The sequence below is a fragment of the Sceloporus occidentalis genome, unplaced genomic scaffold, assembly GCF_023333645.1.
Source record: "Sceloporus occidentalis isolate IW3139 unplaced genomic scaffold, rSceOcc1.0.p SCAF_9, whole genome shotgun sequence".
Taxonomy (NCBI): domain Eukaryota; kingdom Metazoa; phylum Chordata; class Lepidosauria; order Squamata; family Phrynosomatidae; genus Sceloporus; species Sceloporus occidentalis.
In genome coordinates this window covers 9,783,043-9,797,945 of record NW_028316989.1, presented here as the reverse complement: position 1 = coordinate 9,797,945, position 14,903 = coordinate 9,783,043, and the positions used below count along the sequence as shown (strand labels likewise).

At 41.2% G+C, this 14,903-nt stretch overlaps 1 protein-coding gene across 3 annotated transcripts in view; it reads left to right on the top strand.

Annotated features, from left to right (window-relative positions):
- SLC37A2 (solute carrier family 37 member 2) overlaps window positions 1–14,417 on the top strand; it is a 32,605-nt gene extending 18,188 nt beyond the window's left edge. The window contains exons 8-20 of one of the 3 annotated variants that reach the window (XR_016282304.1): window positions 1,509–1,546; window positions 2,440–2,607; window positions 3,291–3,381; window positions 4,198–4,260; window positions 4,785–4,870; window positions 5,241–5,289; window positions 5,774–5,847; window positions 6,891–6,969; window positions 8,017–8,114; window positions 8,349–8,413; window positions 10,161–10,214; window positions 12,769–12,816; window positions 14,018–14,035. Coding sequence is in view for 2 of the 3 variants with exons in the window: in XM_089537877.1 (XP_089394003.1) it covers window positions 1,509–1,546; window positions 2,440–2,607; window positions 3,291–3,381; window positions 4,198–4,260; window positions 4,785–4,870; window positions 5,241–5,289; window positions 5,774–5,847; window positions 6,891–6,969; window positions 8,017–8,114; window positions 8,349–8,413; window positions 12,769–12,787 (830 nt within the window). In the remaining variant the exon portion in view is untranslated. Of the gene's footprint in view, window positions 1–1,508; window positions 1,547–2,439; window positions 2,608–3,290; window positions 3,382–4,197; window positions 4,261–4,784; window positions 4,871–5,240; window positions 5,290–5,773; window positions 5,848–6,890; window positions 6,970–8,016; window positions 8,115–8,348; window positions 8,414–10,160; window positions 10,215–12,768; window positions 12,817–14,017 lie in introns of all 3 variants that reach the window. The other 2 variants (XM_089537877.1, XM_089537878.1) reach the window with 2 other exon arrangements.
- The last annotated feature ends 486 nt before the right edge of the window (window positions 14,418–14,903 follow it).

Sequence of the window (14,903 nt, the reverse complement as noted above, 5' to 3'; positions counted from 1 at the left end):
AGAGCCAGCATGGTGTAGTAGTTTGAGTGTGGGATTATGACTCTGGAGATCAGGGATCGAATCCCTGCTCAGCCATGGAAACCCACTGGTTGACCAACACACTCTCAGCCTCAGAGGAAGCCTCTGAACAAATCTTGCTAAGAAGCCCTGCTTTAGAGTTGCCATAAGTTGGAAATGACTTGAAGGCACACAACAACAATAAAATTTGACAAGTGTAACTTTTTAATCTAGTTAACCAAACACAAGAGTTTCCCATACACCCATGACATATTTCCCTTGACAAAACTTTGTAGACTTAGGGAAACACTGCATAAATCTTTTATGTATTCTAATTAGCATCCTTCATGGGCTAATGAATTACTCTGTGAATATTTAAGAACCACTATGGATTGATCCCTATAGAATTTAGGAAGAAAACTTTTGGATTTTCCCAGAGTGGTCAAAAGAAGCATGAGTTTGCCTGAAGTGCCTCTTTGGGTTTGGATATGGTTTGTTCATCGTTACTTCTTTCACATCCATTCAGTCCATTCTTGCTGGGGGGGGGGCAGTTTGAAGCAATATCTTGAGTGTATACTAGGATTGTACGCTAAAAGTGATATATATGATGGTTTGTGATGTGGCCCCATGATTCAAAGGACACATTTTCATCTCTGAATTTTTCTTTGCAAAGGAGTTGTGCAAAGGTGCCATTTCACAGTTGCACTATAGCACTATAACACTATAAAAATGAAAAGAGAGAGCAGCTCTATGAATGCTCTTGCATATTCCTACAGATACATCTGCAACTTTTCATACACAGATAAACACGTACTGCCACCTCATGGCAGAAAACAGTATAACCAGTCTCCTCAGTATATAATGACGTCCAAAATCCATAAAACGTTTATACATTTATTCAGCCCACCAAAATGCACAAAATACATGATGCGAAGTTTCAAAACTCCACTGGCTTCTTCATCAGGGAAAGGGAGAAAAAAAGTCTTTCATCATGTAGTTTGTGCAGTTTGATTGGTTGAATATCACTGTTTTGTGGGTTTTGGATCAGGGATGTAGCCAAGGGGGGGTTCTTGGGGTCCGGACCTCCCCTTCCGTTAGATAAAATGAATGGTGTGTGCTGCTGCGCCGCCGCACCCAAGCCCCAGTATAATGGTGGCACTTAGTCTGGACCCCCCCCCCCCTTCCCAAAATCCTGGCTACGTCCCTGATTGGATGTTATTGTACTTTGCTACATGGCCAGTATGGCTACCCCCTGAATAAATCTCCTCTCTGTCCCTGTGATTTTTCAGACAATAGCATTCAGCAGACACACCTTATGTTCTTTAATGGTTGAAGAGACCACTTTGCATATTATTGTTTTATTATTATATTATGTTATATCACCCTTACAGCTGTTGATGTTCACAAATTTCAGAGTACACTTGGCTGCCCCTTCCCTTGGTGTGGCTGCAACTGTTATCTGACTCTGCAGTCAATGCATTCTCTACTAATGCAGTCTCCCTCTCTTTCAGATCCAGAAGATGTTGACTGCAGTCCACCTCTTCATCATGTAAGTCTCAACTTTCTCAGAGTTTTGATAACAACCCCCTGAATCTGCAATCTAAATAAATTGACAGACTCCACGTTTGTGTTGCTGGGGACCTTAGGATCAAAGTTTAGAAACAATAGTTTTGGAGTACACCCCCTAGTCCTCTCCCAACTAGTATGGCCACTGGAAATTCTTGATGCTGTAGTTCAAAATAGTAACTTTTCCAAGATGCCCATGCTGCCTGAAAATTCTGGGTCTTACACTCCAAAAAAGTAACTTTTCCATGCTCTGCTTGTCCTTAGAACTCCTATTCACCTTTGCCAGCATTGCACCGGTGAGGAATCATGGATGTTACAATCTAGCTAAATCTGGAGAGCATTATATTCCCCACTCCTACTATGTACTCATAGCAAACTTAGATATTTACTGTATGTAGTCATATTATCAGTGCACGAGAGAGAGAGAGAGAGATGTTACCAGGATTGAGGAATCCTAAAGTTTGCAGACATACTCTTTTAAAAAGGGAACTGACACTCTGGGGTTTGCATTTAAAATGCCCAAAGAGAACTAGGCATGTTCAGTGGCTTCAGATTTCTGGCTGATTGTTGAGAATTGTTGAGAATGGGGAAACAGAAAATGAGGGTGGGAGGATTATTTAAAAAGGCATACCTGGCTGGTTGGCTGGGAGAATGGAATAAAGTATGCTAGAAATGGGACCAGTTGCCTTGCAGGTCCTACTTGTGCAAACCAATTAACTATATAGGACTGCTTATATTTGGCATCTTTCAAGGGTCCCTACCGACTGAAGATTAGCAATGGAAGCATTCCATGTCTCTGTCAGGTTACGATAATAAGTTGAGATGTCTTCTGAAAGATCTCCATGTGAATTCCTGAGATGTTTGGTTTTCTCTCAGGTTTCCAGTTCAGATGAGAAAGGCCTGGAGGCAGGACATTCCATCAGCGATGCAAGCCTCAACATCTCTGCCCACAGTAGAGAAAACATCATTGATGTGTCAGAAAATGTCAAAGAACTGCCAGAGGATCGGGAGGCCATCAGTTTCATAGGTGCTCTCAGAATACCAGTGAGTATAGTCCTGCAGGAAGCACTGCCAATGTGTTTTATTACAGGATCACAGAATCTTAGAAGGAATTGCAAGGGCCATCTAGTCCAACCCCTTCCATGCAAGAATACGCAACTGAAGCACTTCTGAGAGATGCCCTTCCTACCACTGTTTAAAGACCTCCATAAAAGGAGAGTCCACTGGTTTCATTCTGGAGCAGCAGAAAACAAGCTTGTTCCATCGTCTACATGACATCCCTACAGATATTTAAGATAGCTATCATATCACCTCTCAGTCTTCTCTTCCCCCTAAATATACCCAACTCCCTAAATCATCCCTTATAAGGCTTGGTTTCCAAACCTTTGATCATCTTAGTCACCCTTCTCTTGACATGTTTCAGTGTATCAATATCCTCCTTGAAATGTGGCATTACTACTTTATTACAGTTGGCCCTCTATATTTGTGGCATTGACTTTTGCTGATTTGATTATTTGCGGTTTTGAATAATATGTTCTCTCTAGGAATCTCTAACTCCTCCAGCGCAATTCTGGTGGAAGTGGACCATAACAGTTGTGCTGGAGATCCTAGAAATCCCTAATAGAACTCCTATCTTGTGTCATGTCTTTTCTGGCCCTTGGCTCTCTTCCAAACAATTTTGATAATCTGTTCATGGATTTATTTTCCCCTTCCTCTCTCCTCTACAGGGAGTGGTGGAATTCTCCTTCTGCCTTTTATTCGCCAAACTAGTCAGCTACACCTTCCTCTACTGGCTTCCCCTCTACATTGTGAATGTGGGTAAGTCACAAGAAACTGCCTAAGACTGTCAAAGGGTGGGCTAAGGAGATGATATAGATTGGAAACATTTGACCTCAGTCTGGTTGCATGGTGGGGGCCAAGTGTGTAGCCATAATGGGATATGAGGGCATTGCCAACCCAAATAAGAATTCTGCCCTTGCAATTAAATTTTCCTTCATTCCCCACATAGCTAGCATTGCAGTAACTTAAATGCTTCACTTTCTGGAACTCTAGAAATTTGGGGACCGAAGGAAAATTTCACTGTGGGGCAGAATTCTTATTAGGGGGCAAGGCCTTCATTTTGCATCCCCCTCCGGTGGGGATATGCTACCTACTTCCGTTGGAAGAAAAACAGTTGGTTCTAAAGGAAATACCAGTTTTGAATGGGGACAGATTTGGACTGGGAGCACAGCAAGGGCAAATGATGAAAGCCTCCTGTAATCTCCACTATGGTCCCAATCTAGAATGGAGAACTCCCCCTGCCCTAGTCTCTGCTATGGGTTTTTAAAAAACACATGTGCTATTGCTAATTATACATGAATGGCATTAAAACTTAGTTTGATAAAGAGCTGCTTTAAATCATATTGAGTCACTGACTGATTGATCTAGCACTCTACTATCACCGCTGACTTGCATCAAGTTACGAACAGAGACTAGCTCTGTTAACTGAGATTCTTTCCTTTTTTAAAAACCTGGCTATGTTGAAGGTTTAGCCTGGGACTTCATGTGCATAAAAATGTCCTCTGCATTTAGCCACATTAGCATTGGATCCTCTTTTCCCCTACAATCCTTTCCTTGTGCTTTTCTCTTCCGCAGCTCATTTGACTGCAAAAGAAGCTGGAGATATGTCCACTCTCTTCGATGTCGGCGGCATTGTTGGTTTGTTGGATGGATTTTCATTTGGGCTTTCCATGTATTTCTGGGAGGAGAGGAACCTGTGGGGATAGCTGGGGTGGCTGTTCTCCAGGGGAGGAGAGCTATCATAAACAGAAAGGGAAGGGACAAGGTCATGCCACTGAATATTATACTCCTCTATCCCCATGTCTTTTGCTTCCTCTTCCTCTTCACTGTCCACAAGTCTTCTTTCTTTCTTTTTAAATGTTTTATGCTGCCTTTCTCCCAAAAAGGTTACATAGAAATTTACCAAGAAAATCCCATGAAACCCCTTGGGGTTTTCGTAATGCATTTTGCAGACAGGTGACTGAGAGAGTGCCATGCTTAAGCTGAGGGATGAGTGCCCATTAGAATCATGGACTTTCTAATTCATTCATGTTACAATGCCTGGCAGAATTACTAAGGAGCAAGGCCCATAGTTAGACATCAGCCACCAGTGCCACTGTCACATATTATGTTTTCTTCTCTCTCGTGACTGTGGAAAATGAAATGTGATTTTTGTCATGCAGGAGGCATCATGGCTGGTCTCATCTCTGACTACACTGGTGGCAGGGCCACCACATGCTGTGCGATGCTCATTTTGGCTGCCCCTATGGTGAGTATTCTTTAAAGCATCTCCAGTTGCAGAAGCTGTGTGCTTAGCATTGCCCAGTGTCCCTTATTATAAGGGATTATAAGGAGTCCCTTATTATAAGGGAAAACTTGCACCTTATAGGACTGACAGGTGTCCCTTATTATGAGAGATATGCCCTATCTGAGGGTTGAAAAGAATTTCCATTTATAAACAACATCTCCTCATCCTATATTTTTGGCTGTGGGCTCTTCATAAAGGGAGAAACATGTACATCATGCAGTTTCTAAATGGGGACAATATGTTAATGTTACAGATAAACACATGACTAAGGTAATTGAAATTACTTTTTCAGCTTGAGGATTCTTAGTTACTGCTTTGCTTTCTCTTCTAGCTGTTCTTGTACAACTACATTGGTCAGAATGGACTAGGCACATCAATAGGTAAGATACAATGGTTTTCTGGAGATTTCCATGAACAGTGCAACCTGTTTCTTCAATCATATTTTGTGTTATGATGGGGTGAGCAAGCTATGGCCCTAAATCCATTTGAGGCCCTTGGTCTGTTGACGTGCAACCCTTGCGTTAATATTTTGTTAAAGCTTTATTGATATTGTAGTTCATCTGGTCTGGGGTCGTTCATAAGCTGCTGTTTTATAAATTTTTGGATTCTTTTTTAAGTTTAGTTAAATTGATAGTTTATAAATGTAGCTACTATAAGCTAATTTGCACATCTTGTGCCCAGAAAATAAGTATATTAATACTTTTAATAGCTATATATTTAATATGTATATGAAATAAACTAAGTAACTGCTAGGTCCTGATCATAAGAAAGCAGCATTCCTACATAATTAGGTCAGTGGGATGTCTAGCTAGAAAGGAAGTTGTTTGGATTGCCCAGCTGATGTTCTCCTGTTTCCCTTTGCAGTCATGCTTATTATCTGCGGTGGCCTTGTCAATGGACCTTATGCTCTTATTACAACGGCAGTGTCAGCTGATTTGGTAAGAACTGGAGCCAAGCATCTACGCCTGAGGCCTTTGAATTTATTTACCTTTTGACTTTTTTGCAGAACAAGCAACACATCCAATTAATCTACATCCCGATTTTACTTTTAATTTATTATAAGCAAATGGGGCAATGCTTAACTGCAATGTAATGCAGAAAGAGATGAGGCCTATCCCTTCCTTTCCGAGCATGATTGGGATGAAGCGCTCCTCAGGAGAAAAAAAGTGCCCATTAGCAAAAACGGGAAGCTTTCATTAAGTATAAGTCTGGAAGGCTGGACTTCCTTTATATCTACTTTCTGGGCACACAGCAAGTTCTTGGAAACGGCATTACATACACAGTATAGTAGTTCATTTGGACTGAGGGGATGGGTAAGAAAATTCTTTCCATGGAGCTCAAACACAACACCTTAGCTAAGGGAGCCACATGAGAATGAAGATTCTTGGCTGAGAACAGCACATGAAATTTGAAACTTGGAAGGAATTTAAAGGAATTTGGCACAAGGTACTTTGGAGACTTTTCCAGCTGCAGCATTGTTCCTTTGGCCAGCCTTCCTCCACAGTGACCTCTCTACACATTATAGTATAAGTAGAAATTTTAGTCAAAAAATTTGACCTCAAAAACCTGGATTAACTCACCCACGAGTCAGTGTAAGTCCTCTACTTTTAACTCTTATAAAAAGGAAACAATCCCCTGGTGAAAGGCAAGGGCATAATCTGTCCTGGAAGAACTGATTCTCTTCTATTCTCTTATCCATCCAACCTTCATTGTGAGCACAAACAGTTATGTCTGCTGGAATTTTGTAAGTTCTTTGGCACTGCTTTCCTTTGCTTCATCCTTTAGATCTTTTGTTTAATGCCCCTAGGTTTTACCCTTGACTTATCCAAGGGTCATATCAAAGTCTATAATTTTGGCCCCAAAACCTGCCTTCAGTTTGTACATGAGGTTGACTTATAGTTGAGTATATACAGTGTGTGTGTGTGTGTGTGTGTATTTGCCTGAAACTTATTTTGCTGTTCTTTTTTCTTCTATACCTCAGGGCACTCATGAAAGTCTCCAGGGAAATTCAAAGGCCCTCTCCACCGTTACAGCCATTATTGACGGAACTGGATCTGTAGGTCAGTTACTAGAGAAAATGGGAGCTACCTTGGAGCCTAATATACTGTTTTGAGAAGACTAGGGTGACAGAGATCTCAAAGGGACAATGGTCTTCCCCATACTGTTCACCAGAGAATAGCGGCTAGTCTACACATAAGTGCATCATGCGTATTGCTGTGGATGTTTACACATTCACATAGACACTTAATTGTCTTCACTTTCCTGGACAAATTTGCATTTATTCTCCCTCCTTCTGCCAAAAATCCACAGAAAATGCATGCAAATCCTTGCAAAGTGGATGGACAGCCACATGTTTGATAATGCACAGCTTCACAAATACTCCAGTAAAAACTCTGATTCCTTTTTCTGTGGAGTTTGAGGTTCCTGCCCCCTGCAAAAAGCCCAGCTTCCTCTGAATTGCATGTGTGGGGGGGGGATCACATTCTTTAGAATAGAATGAGGAATACTTAAATTGTATAGACAATGTGGAGCATAGTAATATCTGGAACCCAGCTATGCCTCACAACCAGATAGGATCATCTGGTCAGCTTTGAGCTCTGAATTTCCCTTACAGATTGGATGATGCTGATTATTGAGGCCCACAAATATGTGTATGAAGGTGTGTCCACACACATACACACATAAAGCCATGTCTCCTTTTAAAATTTGTGGTTATACCAACTAGAGCTACTACTTTCACCATTGATGGTCAGCCTGTCAATGGTACTCTGCCACATCAGCTGTGTACAACATCCTTATGTTTAGAGATCACCAAACATGCCTGCCATTTTGTGCCCCACATAAGTTTCTAAACAGCATCTCGGCATCTGCTGTTGGAGGCAAGATCGGAAGGTAGCTGGAGCACTGGTTGCATCCAGTATGGCAATCCCATTTGCAAGGACATGTTTGTTGTCTCTTAACATCCTGCTTCCCACTCCTCATGTGCGATTAGCCAACATGTGCTCCTTGTTCTATCTGTGCTGGAAAGAGTCTTGGCTTCCAAAGTGACAGGAGTCAAGCAAAGTGGCAGGAGTGAGCCTTTGCACTGTTCTTTTTTTATTCTGCAGGTGCTGCTCTTGGACCCTTGCTAGCAGGTTTGATCTCAAGCTCCAGCTGGGACAATGTCTTCTACATGTTGATATCGGCTGATGTTCTGGCTTGCCTAGTGAGTTCTTTTTACCAAACTTTCTGTATCAATGCATTTTTGCTCTCAGCAATTCTCCTTGTTTGGAAGACTGCCATAGGCCTCCTAAATTAACCTTCTGCCTCAGGTGCAAAGGTTCAATGGAGAGTATCATCTTCTCATTCTCACTGAAGTATGATTCATTTGCTAGTCCAGCTTCAGTGAGCAGTTCACACAAAATGCAGAAACTCATTTTAAATTGTCTTCCCCTTTCAGCTTTTATCACGTGTGGTATTCAAAGAAATGAGAGGATGGTGTGGCAGTTACACAAGAAAAAGAGGGTAAGTGTTGACAGAACCCTAAACCTGCGAAATGTATTATTCCAAGAGTTGCTTGTAATCTGTTGTCAGACCTGTTTGGTTCATTGGAGCTTCAAAAACATCCAGGCCAAGTTCTGCAGCACAGCCTTCTGCAACCATTTTGTTGTTAATTGTGGTCAAGTCAACTTCAACTTACGGTGACCTTCCCCAAGTAGTACCTTATATATTTGTGTTGGACTACCAACACCATCATCCTTAGCCAGCACACCCATGTGACTGCACTGACGGTGTGTAATGAATTCTGTAGTCCAAAACATTTGGTTGGGGGAGGCTGCTGCACAATGTCAAGTTTATCCCTCTGTTAACTTCTCCTGCCACAACTTTGGTCATCTTGAATTTTACTGAATTCTTATCAAATTTCTCCCGGTATTTTATCCCATGTGTTTACTGTATACTTACTGCACATTTGCTTGGAGGTAAATCCTACTGTGTTCAGTGGAACTTTGTCCCAGATAAGTGGTGCATGGGATTGCAGCCTTAAACCTATTGGTTGAAATTTTGCTTACTCAGAATTTTTTTCTCCCAGAGTCATTATGGCCAGTGTCCCATGAGCCGACTGATACTTGTAGATTTTGGGAGTAGGGAATTAATTTTTTGTCTAGGAGCTTCTGCTAGGAAGTCTATTGTGGGTAACATGAGAGTGGGAGTAGTCACCACAGGGCACCATTATTTATGTCAGAACTTGGAAAAATTACTTTTGGTGGGTTACAGCACTCAGAATCCCCCAGCCCATGCTTTCTGCAGGATTCTTGGATTCTTAGTGTAGCCTCTTGTAGTATCCAAACTAAGAAACCGTAAAAGCTTCAGAACAAGCCAGAACATAAACTGTGCCTTGAGGTTAATACCCTGACTTATTTCAAGCTGTTAACCATAGGGCTCGAACAGACAGGCCAAAATAAAGCTGCTTTGGGTCACTTTGGAAGTATGCTGTTTAAATGATGCACACATCTTAAGAGGCCAGAAGCTGCGCCAAAGCTGCGCTACAGTCCTTGGGACTGGAGTGTGGCTTTAGCGTGGCTTCCGGAGTTTCCCAGTTCAGAAGAAAGAAGAACTGCTAGTTCAATGTAAGACTTGTTTGTTTGTTTGTTTTTATTTATATACCGCTATTCCAAAGATCATAGCGGTGAACAGCAAGTAAGCTAATTAGCTGTTTGCTCCCACTACAAAGAGAGTCGTGAAGAGGCTATACGCACAGAACCATTATTTTTATCTTCATGTTATTTGATAATTTTACCATATGTTAATTGGCTTTAACTTTGGTTAGCTGCTGTGTGTGGTAGTTAGGCACCAAAAGGGACAAAATTTCCTGTATTTATTAATAAATAGACAAAACCTTTGTTCAAATTCATCTCATTAAGGCAAGATAACAGATGCCAAATTTTCCCATTGTATCTGTAGTCAGATCTTAGAAAACCTACTTTCTGGTAACCTCCAGAACCCCTCTACTAACATGGCCAGTGGCCATGCTGCCCGGAAAACCCTGGGCATTTTAGTACAAGAAGTAACTTTTCCATGTTCTGCTCTAGCCCCACTGTGAACAGATTGCTTTTCATCCTTGAGCCAATAAACCAATGAGCCAAGTGAAGATTTTACCATGATGTTTTGTTTTTTTAAACATGGTGTGTCCCTTTGGGGAAAAAAAGACACATCCTACCACGTTTCCTTAACCAATACTAACAGCAACCTTCTCCTCTGTGTGCCTTCCTAGCTCTTGCGTGGCATTAACTCACCCAATAGTATTGGATACAAAATAGTTTGCAGTGTGAGTATGTCCATCCCTTTTGTCTTCCCATTTAATGGAGGAGAATATGTAAATTTCGGTGTGTGATTTCCCTCATCCCTTTTCCTGGTTTTCTTCTTCCATCATGGCATCTGTGAGGTAAATAGGTTATTGCAAAGGAAAGATATGAAGGGGTCCAAAGAACCTGAGTGTAACACAACATTTCTATGAAAAAAAGCAAAATGTTGAAGTCTTACTGACATTGTACAAAACAGAGAAGAATCACCACAACCAATCAGATTATATTCTTTTAAGATGGCAAAGCATCAGATGTGCATTTGCAGGGCTCTGAAATTCTGGATGTCTACACTTGTCATTTTATGGTGAACATTAACATATACCATACTACCAGACAGACATACTTGAAAAGCAGTGGTACACAACTGTACTCCTCCGACATCCTTAGATTGCAATTCCCATAATCTCTCACCATTGGCTAGACATTCTTGATGGAAACTGTAGAGCCCAAACCTTTAGGTCCCACCTCTGTTCTAAAGTAACAAAGAACCTTTTGACACTTTAAAGACTAACAAATTTTATTTGACATAGGCTTTGTGGCCTACAGCCCATCTCATGTTGAAATAATATATTTATTTGCTGAGATGGGCATTTTTCCAGTAATGTGTCTATGTCTGAATTCTGTCTTCAAAAAGCATATGGAAATTCATAAATATTCAGCAGAGCACTAACTAGAATAGATTGTGTCTTTCAGTGGTTGATTTCCTCTGCCTGAGTTATATCCTAGCACTCACAGATGCCCCCCTTTCCTATACTAATGTCTTTTAATAACTGCATTAAGACCTTTTAATCAAAATAAATTTCCAGATGAAGAAATTTCACAGCAATCGAATCTTGGAAAACTATCAGTCCTGAAGGAGAATGGTTTTTCCTTCCCAGTTTTATCTTGCATACTGTAATAAAAGAATCAAGCTTTGTGGTCTAACAAATCACCTGCCAAATGTTTTGATTTTGTGTGTTTGGGGGAGAGAGAGAGAGAGAGAGAGAACTATTTTTTAGATTGTACGCCACTGGCAGGTTTTATTATTCTTATTGATTTTATCCATTCTATGTACAGTGCTGTGCAAATTTACAGCACTTTACAAATAAAATATAATAATAATAATAATAATAATAATAATAATAATAATAGAGAGAGAGAGGACACTGGTTCTGGAAATCAATGGTTCTGAAAGCTGGGAGGCATGGACAGCCATTTGAGGAGGAAAAAATCCTACATGAATCTTACCAACAGGAGTCCTGATAGTGTTAGGATTTAAGGTTAGGATTTAGAGCATCCTTCCCTAACTGGATATTTTCCCATTGTTTTAGAATACATTCCCTGATCATCAGCCATGCCTGGAATTGTAGTCTGGCACATTTGGAGGGTACCAAACAGTGAAGAAATCTGATTACTTCTAAAGTGGCTGGCCTTATGCCTGTCCTTTCCAATCAGTGCTGTGTCCTCCAAACTGTCCCATCCCTGAGTGTTGGTACTGATTCTTATAGAGCTGATATTTTGGTACCTTGACACTCAACATTCAACAACTCACTTCTTGGGTGGGCATGGGAGGCAGTTCCTTGTTCGGTTTTCTTTTAAAACTTTGGTTGACAGGTAGTTCTGTACACTTCAGGGTTATCCTGATACTTCTTTCTCACAGTCCATGATTTTGTTCCATTTGTCAACACTCACCACCTGAGTTTGCATTTATTTATTTATTTATTTATTTATTTATTTATTTATTTATTTATGGTATTTATACCCTGCCCTTCAGTCCTAAAGGCAACTATTAGAGCCGGGCTGGGTATGCTCCAGGGGTCTGAGGCCCATTTTTCTTATGAGGATGTGACAGGAGCAAGTGGCCTGGGGATGCCAATTCTTCTTTCTTAGCTGTATTTCCTTTCAGTTAGGGGAGACCATGAAGGGCCCAGGTTCTTCAGAAAGGCCACTGTGAGACATATGATTCCCATCTCTAAATTAGATGGAACAGTGGCTTTTTCTTTCTTTCTTCTAGCTCCCCTTTTTGTCCACAACCTAGAAACAGGCCGTTTCTCTCCAACCTGTTTGATAAATCCTCAGCCAAGGTGCCACCACAGAAAAGGCCCAGGCTTTGTGTCTACATGACTGGCCAGTAAAGGCGGGCAACCATTCAGAGCCCCAGTTAGGGACTTCAACAAACAAGTAAATGCATGTAAGCTGACACCCTGCTGATTAGTTCCAAATAGAGTAGACCTATTTGGTTAATTGCTGAGTCAACAGGTAGATAAATTTAATGGATTCAATGGGTCTTCTCTGGTCAGGACTAAAATAAAATCTAGGCCATAGTATGTCACTGAGAGTGGAAGGCGCATAGGAGAGTTATGTGAGTCAAGGACAAATCTGTGTCCTTGATCACCTAGACAGACCCTGAGAATCATGTTTTTAAAGCGTGCAACTCTGTTGAATAGTGAAAGGTATGATATAGCCTCTCTTCCCATGTATTCTCTCTGCCATTATCCCACGAACTCTGGTGCCACTGCATGTTGGTTGTATTTACAGGTCAAACACCACTTTTTGAGTAGGCATGTTCTGGGGCCATAAGTCATGGTAAGTTCACAACACTGCTGCAAGCCCATTGGTAGAATTCCTGTTTTCTGGTGTCTTTGGTGCTATTGATTGAAAGCTTTATTGTTCCTTTCTTGTTACTCTACAACTTTGGTTAAATTGCATGGGACTACTGGGCTTTAATCTATCTGCTTGGTGATGTTTGGCTTCAAGAAACTGAAGAAAGTTCAAGAAGGTTTAAAACAGAGCACTGTGAAATTGCTGAATTTGTACTCCTTTCTTGGCTGCTTGCTGAGGAGAGCTTCAGTTTGACTAGTTCTCCTCCTGACTTTAGTTGAAATGAAATGGTGGATGAACCTAGAACAGGGTATGTAATAATTAGCTATGTATAAGGCCTAGTCTGAGAACAATAGCTTCACCTATTGCAATAGGTAAGCAATATAGCTGAACAGAGATTTCATATCAGGTCTTAATACTGTATTATGCTTACATTAAGGACCTGCATTGCTGCAAAATGAAATGCTCTTTTTTCAGGGTTCCAACCAGCCAGACATATCCTTTCCTGCATTAGGATATGCCACACGATGCCATGCCTCTTCAACCACCCATTTTACATTTCTCTCCACTCCATTCCCAACAACCCAGAAGCATTTCATGGCCACTGAATATGCTCAGTCTCATTGATCTGTTTGATCAGAGGTGCTACCACAAGGGGTCTTCCCTGAAGAGTATTTTTGTTGGGGGATACTTCTGCAAATCTTAGGATCCCCCCAGATCTACTGATATCTCTATTTTGGACATGGATGCTGCCATTTTACCTGCCTGTGGGTCGTAACGTGAAGAATATAAACCTTTGGCAGAGATGGGTTTTTGTTTTTTACTTGTAAAGCACCATGTACAGCACAAGACAGATAATATAGGATTACTATATATAGGATGGCTACTAAAATTATTTCATTCAGAAGCATATTAAACTTTGTAAGGCAGCTTATAAAAATCCCATAGAATATAAAATAGCGTAAAAATGTTTAAAATGTGAGGTTTTCAAACAGTGTCTTCCTTATCTTTGAAATTCTTGAAGACTGTATTCCAAGCACAGCAAAAGCTGCAACTGCTCTCGTATCTTGGAAGCATTCTGCATGTGTATGTAGATCCCACCTTATGTTAAAGAAGACAGCTGCTCCACCTGCATACGAATGTAGTCTGAGATGATATCTCTAATAGATCTTCTTGGTTCTTGCAGCTTTAAAGAATTTTGACGTGTGCCATCTGACTGGAGGAGGAGCCCTGTGGAGGCAACAAGGAAGAGTGTTGCTGAGAGGGATGGTTTCGTTGCCCCCTCCCCTGCGTTCACAGTGGGAGGAATTCATGAAGCCAACATGGAATGTGTGCCAGAAACAAACTGAACTCTCATCCTAAACACCAGCCAAGCTGTTTGCCAGCTGCATTTCTTAATTTTTGTTTTTAAGTGATGAGTAGAGGAGAGCAGGAAGAATGATACAGCAAAACCCAAGATGCACTAAAGATGCCAAAGGAACTGGTGTCTTATCCATGCCAAATCCCAAGGCCTCGGTTTTTAATCGATTGCCAATTGTATCCCTTATTGGTCTTTTTTTATTATTATTAAAAATGGTGCTGGACCAGCTGGTTGTTGGTGTCTGTCTGCTTAGGTGGAAGGAAAGAAACTGTATTTACAATCCCATGGGAGATTTTGGTTACCCCGTCATTGCTGTCGCTGTTGCAGTTACTAAGGGTGGAATTCGACATTGCTTGTGGTTCCATGATTACACTGTGGAAGAAGTTGTCTGCCAAGACTACAGTCTGAAGTGGAAAGGCCACTGCAAGAGGGAAAAGGTTTCTAAATGTTTCCCCTTCATGCTGTTTTCTTCTCTTGATGAAACATCACACAAGAAGCCTTGGTTGTCTGTGGTAAATTAACTCCTGCTCGAAGTAGGGATCATGTGTTTTTGGATTGCAGGTACCAGCAGCCCTAGCTAGCCCCATCAGTGGTGTGGAAAGCTTGAAGTTGCTGTTGAACACCTATACATGGGTGAGTGGGGAATCGAACCCTGTTCTCTGGTGCCATACTCCAACACTTACACCACTGCACCATGCTGGCTATCAGCTAT